Here is an 11,869-nt window from a genome sequence, read left to right on the forward strand (position 1 = left end):
GTGAGCCACAGCTGGCAGTCATCGTGCCAGCGGGGTGATGGGAAACAGCATTTTATCCATTCCTGTGTTTTCTCTGGGAGCTGAGCCTAAACGCTGCTAGTATATGAAGTCGCTTATGAAAGCGATGGGTTTGAAGCCTCTGCATGGGGACACTGGCATGGAAAGCCTAAGGAATAAGGGTAAACCCTGCTTTTTTATTGCCTCCTGGTATTTGCTCACGCCAACCAACACCGATGCTTGATTTCCCGTGCCGAGCTCCACCCTCCGCGCAGCCAGCTCCGGTGCCTGAGTGGACGGGCTCCTGCCTGGGGTTAGCTCTGTGGAAATGGCTGGGGAAGGGAAAAGCCTCTCGTCTTTTCCTGGTTCCTTCAGGCTAGGAAAAGTCAGCTGCGGAGAGGGGCTTTGCCCGGGTGGCCGTGGGGATGTGGAAGGGATAAATAGGATCACGGAGGATCATGGCTGATGCTTGCCAGGGCTGAAACCCGAGTGAGACAGCAGAGATGCTGTGCCAGCTCCCGGGGAGGGTGGGTGCTGAGCAGGGAATTGTCCACTCACCCGAAAATCCGGGAGGTGCTGCTCAGCGGAGGTGATTATCCACGTGGGTGCTCTTCTGTCATGCAGGTGTTGGGATCGTGGGTGTCCCAGGGTGCTGCAGGACCCGGGGCTAGTGCGGGTGTCTGGGGAAGCTGGGAGCAGAGAGGGGCTGTCGGAGCATCTGCTGGGGGTTGGGACATGGTTTTCTGGAAGGAGCGATGATTTCCGGTGCCCAGCTGGAAATGCTGTCAGGGCAACTGGTTTTGCAGAGACTCAGCTTTTCTTGAACTCATCGCTTTTTGGAAACTGTTGCGTGTGGGTTTCACCCTGTACTCTGCTCTGGTGAGACCCCCCCTGGAGTGCTGCGTCCAGCTGTGGAGCCCTCAACATCAGAAGGATATTGACCACTTGGAGCGAGTCCAGAGGAGGGCACGGAGATGCTCAGAGGGCTGGAGCACCTCTGCTGTGATGAAAGGCTGCGAGAATTGGGCTTGTTCAGCCTGGAGAAGAGGAGGCTCCGAGGAGACCTCATTGCAGCTTTCCAGTATCTGAAGGGGCTACAAGGGTACAGGGAGAGGACTTTTTACAAGGGCCTGTAGTGATAGGACAAGGGGTAATGGGTTTAAATTGAAAACAGGGAGGTTTAGATTAGATATCAGGAAGAAATTCTTCACAGAGAGGGTGGTGAGGCACTGGAACAGGTTGCCCAGAGAAGCGGTGGATGCCCCATCCCTGGAAGTGTCCAAGGCCAGGCTGGATGAGGCTTGGAACAACCTGGTCTGGTGGAAGGTGTCCCTGCCCATGGCAGGGGGGTTGGAACTAGATGATCTTTAAGGTCCTTTCCAACCCAAACTATTCCGTGATTTTATGATTCATGTCCCGCTTCCAGCAGGGATTTCTGCGCAGCATTCCGGCTCTATATCCTGCTTCCAGCAGGGATTTCTGCGCAGCATTCCGGCTCTGAAAAGGGAGTCCAAAGCCCTGACCCCAGGTTTGTAGTTGGGATGCTTCCCAAGCACATCCGGATTTCACTGTTGGTTTCTCTCTGTGCAGCTCTGGGAAATGCCAGTGTAAAGTTGGTGTCGCAGACCCGAAGTGTGACCGCTGCAGCGACGGCTACTACAGGTTTAACGAAACCACGTGCGAGCCCTGCCAGTGCAACAACCACTCCAAAACCTGCAGCGACGTAACAGGTAACTCTCCGGTGACCACGGTGGGTGCACACTTTACCCGTCTCCGCTGTTATTTTCACACAGCAGACCTCTGCCCTCCTCACCTGCATCTTTAGGCCTCTAGTGCTCCGAGTACCTTGAAACTGAAGTTAAAATGCGGGGCAAGGTTGGAGCTGGTCCTCTTCTCAAGGAACTCAATAAAGGCAGTGATATTTACCCCAGGCTGCAGCACAGAGCCTTTATTCTGCAGTGTCTATCAGAAATCAGTGCTCTATTGTTCTCTGCCCTTACACAAATCCACAACACGGGCTTTTGAGGAGCTTTTGTTGAAGGGCTGTTTACCTGGACACATACACTGTACTGGCACTGACGTAAGGTGGCTGGTATTGCCACAGATCAGATGATTAGTGCTGGAAAACCTGGCAGCGCCTAGTGAACGTTGCTCACTTTTTATAAATCGCCTTGTTCGTTTTCCTTGGTCGTTTCTTTGACTGTCCGTCCCTCGTACGGATGTTGATGGAGTGCAAATGTCGAAGCACCTGTGCTCCGATCGCTAATGGGAGAGCGGGCGGGAGGCGAATTGCTTTCCCATCTCTGCTGAAGGCAGAGATCCCGGAGGAGTGATGTTATGCGCCTGCCTGCGCACTCCCCACTTTAGCAACCAAACTCACGCTCCAGATTCTCGTCAGAACTGCCTGGCTGAAGTGCAGTTTGGGAATATTTCGCCAGGTGCTTAGGAGGGAGCAATAATTTAAAAAAGGTTGCAGTGGTTTTGCATAGCTGGCAGAGAGGCTGGGCTCATCAAATACGGTATTTCTGGGTAATTTCTGCACCGTTCCCTCGTGGCCTGTGTGTCTGTGGCCGCCGTGCTGACTGTGCCCAGCCGATGCCCTGCTCCTGCTCGGCAGAGAGGGGCTTTCCGGGGGGGTCGGAGGGGTAGCAGCAGGCACCAGATCCACAATCCCTGCGGACGTATCGCTGCATCCGTCCCTCTGCTGAGCTTTGAGTGCTTATGGCCCGCTCATTTTGAAGGTTACAAGATTGTTCCTAAAGCTGTGCAGGCATCAGCTGCGTTCTTGGAGCTGGGTGTGTGGGTTTTGTGAAGGAGGAAGATAATCTGCTCTTTCTTTTTCTCCCTCAATGTTTCCCCCCTTCCCTTGGTTGTGCAAACAGCCCGGCGCAGACCTTGCCGCCGGGATGGGGCTGTTCAGGCACTGCTGCTGTGCAGCCTGCAAAAAAAAACCCTCTTTTTGGTTAATGACCTATTGTCCATTTGACAAAAATCCCTTTTTTAAAAATTTTCCTGCCTCTGCTTTATTTGCTACGAGGGGTGGGGGGAACCCAACAAATCCAGGACAGTCAATTAAAAATTAGATCAGCTATCTAATGGCAAGGCAGTGCACTCAGCCTGCTCTGGAGACTGCACTCTCCGTGACCTCCCCAGCTCTGCATCCGCTCTCGGCAGTCTGTGTCCAATTTGGAAGGCTCCGGTCGGGTCGGTGCCACACTCTGGGCTCCCTCTGCCGGCTCTGCTGCCTGTGCCGCAGAATATTCCAAATGCCTGGGCTGGAAATTGGGCAGCCAGAGCTCCCCAGGCGACAGCGCTTCCTCCGACAAGACCCTCGTGCCCCACGGTGTGTCTGGGGAATGAGTTGGGTTGTGTGTGTCCAGCTGAGGTACCGCGAGGCCGGATGCTTCCCGAGGGCATTATCAGGATGGGAAATGCTATTAATTATTAAGGCTTTCCACAGCAATACCTGATTGCGATCCTATGCATGCTTTGCATGGCCGAGCAACTTGCTGACTCACTGGAAACGCAGCCATTTTGCAAGGTTGGTGTAGATAAGGGCGAGTAATTCCCGCCAGTGGGAAAGACGTTGGTCCTGAAATGACCAAGACTGCACAGAAAAGGCAGGTGTGAGTCCAGATTTATCCCACCATTAATGTGTGGAGCACAGTTCGAGGCACCCTTGGTGCTCATCGGGCAAACTGACTTTCCACGAGCCCCAGGCATCCCGCTGAAGCAGCTGGTCGAGGGTTGCATCTGGAGAAACCAAGCCCAGCAGATAATTTTCCCCTCTAACCCTGACATCTCTCCCACAAAAACCACCGGCTCGTGTCTGACAAGCTGTTGGGTGAAGAGCAAACAGTGTGTGGGAGCTGACACCATGCAAGGGTCCTTAGTCATTGGGGCGCTGCCAGCCTCGCCGCGCGGGTGAATCAGCCGCTTCCCAAAGCGGCAGCTGCCAGGGTTTTCTTCCTGCCCTTGGCGCGAGGGTCGGCTGCGGGGACATGCCGGGCTTGCTCGGGGGATGCTCGGCTGCGGAGTCATCCCCGTGGAAAGAGAAGAGTAGGAGCTGTGCAGCGAGTTGGGCTGGCAGGGAGGCCAAACTGTTCGGTGTTAGTTGGAAAATCTGCTGTGGGTTTTTTCACAGTCAGCGTTAACCTAATTTGGGATTTTTTGTGTGGTTAATGTTGATAGGAGCCTTTTCCGTACCCCTGCGGCCCTGCTAGATTAGCTCAGCGTATCTCCCGCCTGCGCTTCCGTACGCAGTGAATAAACTGCTCGGTACCGCCCTGGTTTGTTAGAAGGTGGCTGTTGCCTTTTCAGAGTCTTGTAAGTGGGATTTAATCAAATCAGCTTCCCGCGGGTCACCGCCACCTCGACGAGGAGCCTGCTGAATTACAGGATGTTCCTGTTGATGGATGGGCTTTTGACAGAGGCTGCGTTCCTCCAACTAGGGAGATTTTTCTTCCTCTGGTCACAATAGTGTCAAAAGGCAATTTAGAGGGCCATTCGGACACAGCCCCTGCTAAGACACAGAACGTCGATTTTCTGATTCAGGGGCTTCCCTGGGAAGGGGAGGTGGCTCACGTGAACCCCCGCTTCTCCTTTGCTTCTCCGGGAAGGTCAGTAATTGCTGCTGCCTTGTGCCCGTGACGGGATGGAGGAGCTGGAGCGGCACTGGTGGGATGGAGCTGTCTGTCCCCAGGCAGGACGGTGGCACTTCCTCACCTCTGGCCACCAGCTCTATGGTGGAGGAAGGGGCAAAGGCATAAACTGGAGATGCCTGTGGGAGTGGGGGATTGGAAACACCAAGAATCTGGCCTACTGGCACAAATGCAAGTGGAGACCCCTTGCCTTGAGGGGCGTTTTAAATAGATAATGTGCACCTGCACTGAGCTTTCGAAGGGATGAGCTGTGGGTCTCTCTGCCCGAGCTACCCACCTTTTCACACTGTGTGTGTGGGGGCGGGGGGCGGTCATCCGAGGCCAGGATCATGTTTTGGCCAGAGGGTATCCAAAATCACCTGTGAGCTCCGATAATTGAGAGCGCTCCGGGCAGGTTCTTGCTCCAAATGTTCTGCTCCAGTTCCTGCTGGCAAACGGTTGCTTGTGCTCCTGTCCCTTCCCCAGGCACCTGCCTGCAGTGCCAGGAGAACACCGAGGGAGACCACTGCGAGCTCTGCAAGGAGGGCTTCTACAGAAGCACCCACGCTGCCCACGCCTGCCATCGCTGCCCGTGCTCCACCGTGGCATCGACTGGCACCTGCCGAATACGTAAGGCTTTCGTTTTGGTCTAATTCCGCAGATAATGATGTGGCTCTTTGCAATGTGTTTCAATTAAATTGTCAATCAGAGGGCAGCAGGCTGGTGAGGCGGTTTATAGCCCGTGAATCTCCCATCCGTGGGAACCGGGGCACCTTGCTGGAAGCGGTGCCTGCCACGCGGCGTTCCTGCTGCTTGCGTTGCCTCTCCTGAGAGCAGCTGCGCGGTGGAGGCATCAGAAATCTTCACTACAGGTTGCAGCTTGCTCTGAAGAACCTGCAGAGATTTGCAGGAGTTTTTGGCAGCCAGGAGGGGTACGGGAGAGGCCCAGCAGTGCCATGTAGCCATCCACACCGCTGTGAGCCCTCTTCTGCACATCTCCATGGGACTCCAGGCAGAGATTCCCAGTCTTTCTGCTCTGTTTTTCTGTAACCAAGAGAAGTCACGGCCATAATACACATACTTAAGACTTCTTTTTGATATTTCCTTAACCGGTTTTGTAATCAAGCCTCCTCTGGCTTCATATAGGCCCAAAAGTTCCTGCAGATTGCTAACATCCCTGATCCAGTTCCAGCTGTTTTCTGGAATGGGCTGTTTGAGATGGAAGTGTTCAGGAGTTTGCTTAGCAATGTGCTGAGTGTGCTCTGTGATGCTGGTACGAGGCATCAGAGACCTCCAAAGCATTTTTTTCACCCCCCTAGGAACAGAGAAACTGCTGCAGTTCTAAAGTTATATTTTCTGCTTAAAATTTGACGTTGGTTAATACTCAGTGGCTGCTGATTTTTGTCAGAGTGACCTGTGGTCAGGTCCTGCAGCGGGTGTTTCTCTGCAAGGGGCTGCGGCACATACCTGGTTTGCTTTCTGTGTTCTCTAGAGCCTGGTGAAACTGCCCCGCGGTGCGACAAATGCAAAACTGGGTACACCGGCCCCAACTGCAACCAGTGCGACAGCGGCTACTACAACTCCGACAGCATCTGCGTAAGATGCAAATGCAACGGGAACGTGGACCCACTGCGGTCACCGAGCGTGTGCCAGCCGGAGAGCGGGGAGTGCATCGGCTGCCTCTACCACACCGCTGGGTTCCACTGCGAGGAGTGTGAGGATGGCTATGTCCGGGACCCCGACAGCACCAACTGCACCAAGGAAGGTAAAACGTGCTGCTGGAGTCAGCGTGGGAGCCGGCAGTGCGGCTCGGGTGTGCACAAGCTGCCTGGAGGCTGGGGAAGGAACAGTTAGCTGCTCAAGCTGGCTTAGCGTTGTCTGGCCTGTGCTACGGGGAAGCAAACCAGACCTTCCTAACATGGTGGTGCTTACTGGCCTTGAAATCTGTGGTTTAGATTTAGCTCTGTTCCCACCCAGAATCCCAGGCAGCGGCAGGCATCTCTGGCTGGAAAACTGAAGCTATCTGCAGTGTATTTACATGTAGGCGTTCGGATTTCCACTGCCTGATACACCACATCTCAAAGCGACCAGTGATCCCTTACTCACCAGTCCATGCAGTAGCTCTGTCTAGTTCCACGGAAGGGGTGTTTATAATAAATTTTGTCATTCATACGCTGCAAAAAATACTACTTAGACCAAGTCTAGATACTTATTTTTACTTTCTAAATGGGGAAGCCAAAGCTTGGAGAGGCGAGATCCAAACTTGGACAGCGAGTCAGTATCAGAATTTATTGGCCCCTGCTCTGGGTGAGGGGTCTCTCATCAGCCTTCAGGCCACATCTGAGACACTGCATGTAGCATTCCAGACCCACAGTAGCTCTGGTCCTTAGAGAGGCCACTGGAGGACAACGAGAGAAAATGGTTCTTAAGTGGCTCCTTCAGTGGTTACGAGGAGGTTGGTCCACGAGGTGGATCTCCAGCTCCACGCATGGGGCGTTGTGGGCGTTCTTTGTTAGATAAGAGAACCCAGAGTTCAGGGAACTGTCTGGGCCCAAATTCATCTTTGTCACCAACAGAGATTCAATTCCGATCTTCCATTAGGAGCTAATGTGGTTTTCACTCCCATGCTGCTCTCTGGAGGTGTAATCACAGAGTCCTCCTCTGCGCAGGGAGATGATCAATACAAAAAAGTTGAATGCTCATTAGCTGTAGCTGCTCCGTTACAGGGCTGGAAATGGCACTTTTGCATCAGGTCATCCGTTATCTCCCCCTGCACAGCCCTGTCTTTGTGCAAACGGCTCCATGACCTTGCTCCATTAAAATTTATATGTATGGCTTTGCTTGTGTACTTGCAGTTTCCACCATTCGTTCGTTTTGTTTCAGTGATGTCGTCATAGCCCACTCCTGGTGCGGGGAAAGGCTGTCCCCTTTCAAAGGGACGGGGACACGCTCTTCTAGCTTTCCTGTTTCCCGGACGTCTGTTTTTTCCCTTTCTTCTTAAGTAATTAAAAAGGCATAGTTTCTTTCCAGTTCCTTACACACAACATGCCTAAAAATCGACATACTGAGGTACTGTTGTACACTACGACTGGTTTTAGGTTAAGGTTTTCATAAACCACTAGGGCATTTGAGTGACCTGATTCTGAATGGTTTCTAGAGTGAAATCATCACCCACCAGATCTGCAGATGAAATTGGTAGAGTCTGAGACCGCATTTAAGTGGTTGATAAAAGGCAGCATCGTTTGTACCAACCTTGAGTGTCCACAGGGACCGTTCAGTCTTAAACCTGACCAAGATCTTGGTGCTTTCAAGGCTGATGGAGAGAATATTCAGAGGACGTGTGGGATGAGCAAAGTCAGTGTTTTCCATGCCTGGGCGGATGGTGTTCCTGCTGCGGTGGCGAGGCGTAGCAGCAAGGACTGAGCGGTGCCGCGTGGCAGTGTGCCACCCAGCCCTCCCCGAGCGCTGGCGCGTGGGCTGCTGGCACGGCCCCGGCTCCGGCTGCTGCGCCGTCCTTGCAGGAGGTAGCAGAAGTTTCACAGAGACCGCGTTTCAATCAAGCAGCTGGATGTGATGCTCGTGTCAAAGCTGCCAAAGCAGCCCATTGAGCGAGCAGCTGCTGCTCTCGAGGAGCTGCTCTAGGACATCTGGAGGGCTGGCACGGCCCTGGCAGACAGAAACAGGCAGTGGCGTTGTGTCGCGGCCCAAAAGCGACGGTCCGCGGTCAGAGCACCGCACTGTTTCACCGTGACGTTACCCTTGGTTCCAGGAAATGTTTTCACCCATGTCCCCCTTGCCAGCACTTAGCTGATGCTGACTCACAAATAAAGCCCAGAAAAGTCCTGTTTCCTTGCTGGTGAATCAGCCATTGTAGCTGTTCTACTTTTTTCTAATTATAGTTACTGGCAGGGTTTGCCAAGAATTGAGTGTTGATGAAGGAATTTGGAAAGGATGACTGAATTCCTCATGCCCTTCTCCCAAAGCTGTATCCAGGAAGCTCTTGCTCCTGTCACGTTGCTTCCTACTGCTAAATTCTGCCTGTTATCCCATAGAGAAATGCCTTCTGGCGCATTCAGCATCCCGAGTATCCTTATCAACCTCAGGCAGGACCTGCAGAGAATACAGGAGCTGCTGCAGGGAGGGACTCTGAGCCAGAGCCTGAATTAGGTGTGTGATGGCCCCTCCAGAGGAGTTTCTTTCCCCACTGCTTGACCTGAGAACGTGACAGCCCAAAGTCAACTCATGGGATTTCCCCCGAGGGCCTGTGGCGGGAGACATGCCGCATAGTTACAGCTCCTGTTGCCATTGGAGATGCAACTTAGTGCCAAATTAGTCCTTCGGAAGTGACTCTCCTCCTCAGTCATAATTAGTGGATGTTCTCTTCAGGAGAGTGGGATCAATACAGCGCAGCACCCTCAGCTGGAATTGCTGCAGCTGTAAGTGGGTTTAAAATGAAGTTGCGTTTCTGATAGCAGAAAGAGAAATTAAGAGCGTGGGAAGGAGGGTGCAGAGAGGCCTGTGGAGCAATAGGTGTAGAGAACATATTGGTTGATTGAGTCTTCGGCTTCTGGAGGGTTTCTGCTGCCGGGACATGAGAATCTAAAATAGGTCAGGTTATTCTTGTGAAGAAAATGCTTTATTAGTTACGTTTTGGAGCCCAAAACTCGGGCTGTTATGGGGCTTTCTGAGGCCTACAGCTCAAGTGGTTTGAAGAAGGCATAATGACTTTGCATCCCACAGATGAGATCTCCAGTGTTAACTGGCCGCTGACTCCTAGATCTGAGAAGGGAGTTATCCCATGTCTGCTGGAAGCAAGGCAGGTTCTTAGCTATTTAGTGCCTGGGAACAGGCTGCAGAGGAGAACGGAGCTTGTGGCACAGTCTGATAGTTCCCATGTTCTCATCCTTCGTGTGCGTACATATGCCAGCAGCTGAAACCAAACCAGAAGCAAACTGGCTTCTGCTGTGTTGGAAAGCTTCACGAGAACACCCACAGTCTCTTTGTTGTTGTGATTTGGTTATGTGGACTGGGGGTTTCTGAGATTTGTGTACAAGTTCTTCATTCAAAAGCAGAACTGGGATTATTTTGCCCCTTCACATAGAGCAGTGTGAGTACTGGAGCCCATTGCTGAACACTGACGGCAGAATACGTGTGGTTCCTTTCTTCAGTTCTGGTCTTCTAGTACTGGTAAAGCAGAAATAATGTTGGGAATGTAACCCTACATGCAGTGTGCTAGCTGCAAGGTTTAAGCTCCTGGAGTCGCTGTGTCCTCCCAGCCTGACTGTGCAGCCCACGGAGGCAAGTGAAGCTCTGCCTTCGTTAGGCTCGAAGCCCAGCGTCGTGCTGTGCTTGGGAGAGCCCTGCTTTCATGGGCTGTGCACGAGCTGGCTTGCTTTCCTCATGAGCTTATGTACGCAATGCTGCACCTGTCCATCCATCACCAGGTTTTTCTCAGGAATGCTGAAGTCCACAAACACTTAGTGCACAGTATTTAAAGAACCCAAAATCCAACACTGGCTAACCGTTCTTGTAAATCGTCTTGAAAAAATACCAGCTTTAACAGTGCAGACTTAATTGCTGTAATAACTGCGATATAAATGTCAAATCTCTTATGTTTGTGTTTGATTCCAGCTTAGCCTATTTTTATTGGTTGTTTTTTGTTTGTTTTGTAGAAGCCACGCTTGGCCCAGAAACCAGGGAGTTTACAACTTCGGCTCCAAACGCCAGCAAGGCAACGCCATCTTCAACGGGAGTGATAAACAGTACGTTGTCACCAACAACTATACAGACTGTACTTCCTATAAGTTCTTCTGACAACAGTACCTCCGCTTTTGCAGATGTTTCGTGGACCCAGTTTAACATAATTATTTTGACAGTTATCATCATTGTTGTGGTCCTCCTAATGGGCTTTGTGGGTGCTGTCTACATGTACCGTGAGTATCAAAACAGAAAACTTAACGCTCCTTTTTGGACCATTGAACTCAAAGAGGACAACATCAGTTTTAGCAGCTACCACGACAGCATCCCCAACGCTGACGTTTCGGGGCTGTTGGAAGATGACGGGAATGAAGTCGCACCGAATGGACAGCTAACGCTGACGACTCCCATGCATAATTACAAAGCTTAGAAGAAGCAGAGATCCAGCTATTCCAAAGTTGGCTTAAAAAGAAGTTACAGGGCTTGCTGAAGGGGTATCAGGATCCGTGCCAAGGCTCCACGCGGAGGAATTTGCTCTTCAGATACTCTGATGCTGGGCATGCTGTAGCTTGCAGGTGAACAGAAAAAAAGCGTAGTACATCCGAATTTCAGGTAATGTGGTGGAATGCATTCAGTGTCCTGTTCTCCACACAGATTGATAGAATTCACTGTTGTTAAAGACCTGATTATGCTGATCTTTAAAATACTTTTTTTTATGAAGAGGTGGTGGGGTGGAGTAAGCAGTACCCTGGGATTAATCAAAAGCTACTTGATTTCCAGCCAACCTAACACTTACATCTGCATCCTTGTGTTTGAAAAGTAGCTCATGAATTCACAGTGGATTTTCAGGAAATAGACCTGTGTAAAGGCTTCCTACTAGTTCCTGATATAAATTTGTTTGAAAAGGAGGACGAAAAAAGGGAGATAACAGTTCACTGTACTACCAAGAGGCAAGTAGAGGGGTGAGTTGCACACTTGAAAAAAGTCACCATTATCAGTTTCCAGTAAGCAGAGAAATGGGAGAAAAAAATAACAGAAACATTGGAGTTAGGGAGGAGACTAAGCTTTTCCCTTTCTGAGTATTTATACAGGGTGATGACGCTATTAAAACATAGCAATCCATGGTTTTTTTCTAGGAGTTAATGAACTTGTATAGCTTCTGTGCAAGGGAAGACGACAAGACATCTCAGGGTTGCCATGTAAAAATAAAAGCTAGGCTTAATACCCTACCCTGATAGAAATGGTGTGTTCTGTATATAAAATGTAATATATCTTCTTGGAATTGTATTTGTAATTATTTGTAAAAAAGACAACCAACCAAAAAAAACCCCAAGAACAAAACCACGAACTCTGTCCGACCCCGCCCATTCCCCAAGTCATATTTTATCATCTAGATTTTAATTGTACAGCGGTTAGTGGCGTTGTTTAAAAATCGAAACAAAACAAAAACAACAAAAAAAGATTGTTTAAAATACTGTAAATTAGATGGCAATATCGTTGGAGCTGGGACTCTGGCAAACACCGACTGCTTAAAG

At 50.9% G+C, this 11,869-nt stretch overlaps 1 protein-coding gene across 1 annotated transcript; it reads left to right on the forward strand.

Moving 5' to 3' along the window:
* Positions 1-1,587: 1,587 nt before the first annotated feature.
* On the forward strand, positions 1,588-11,246 carry MEGF9 (multiple EGF-like-domains 9; the record flags this gene model as incomplete). Its single annotated transcript, XM_010155012.1, has 4 exons — positions 1,588-1,727; positions 5,124-5,267; positions 6,130-6,402; positions 10,310-11,246. Coding segments are annotated over 4 exons (1,012 nt in total), but the record flags the coding sequence as incomplete, so codon positions are not given.
* Positions 11,247-11,869: the final 623 nt, after the last annotated feature.

The sequence above is a fragment of the Eurypyga helias genome, unplaced genomic scaffold (genome assembly GCF_000690775.1).
Source record: "Eurypyga helias isolate BGI_N326 unplaced genomic scaffold, ASM69077v1 scaffold25877, whole genome shotgun sequence".
NCBI classification, from domain to species: Eukaryota; Metazoa; Chordata; class Aves; order Eurypygiformes; family Eurypygidae; genus Eurypyga; species Eurypyga helias.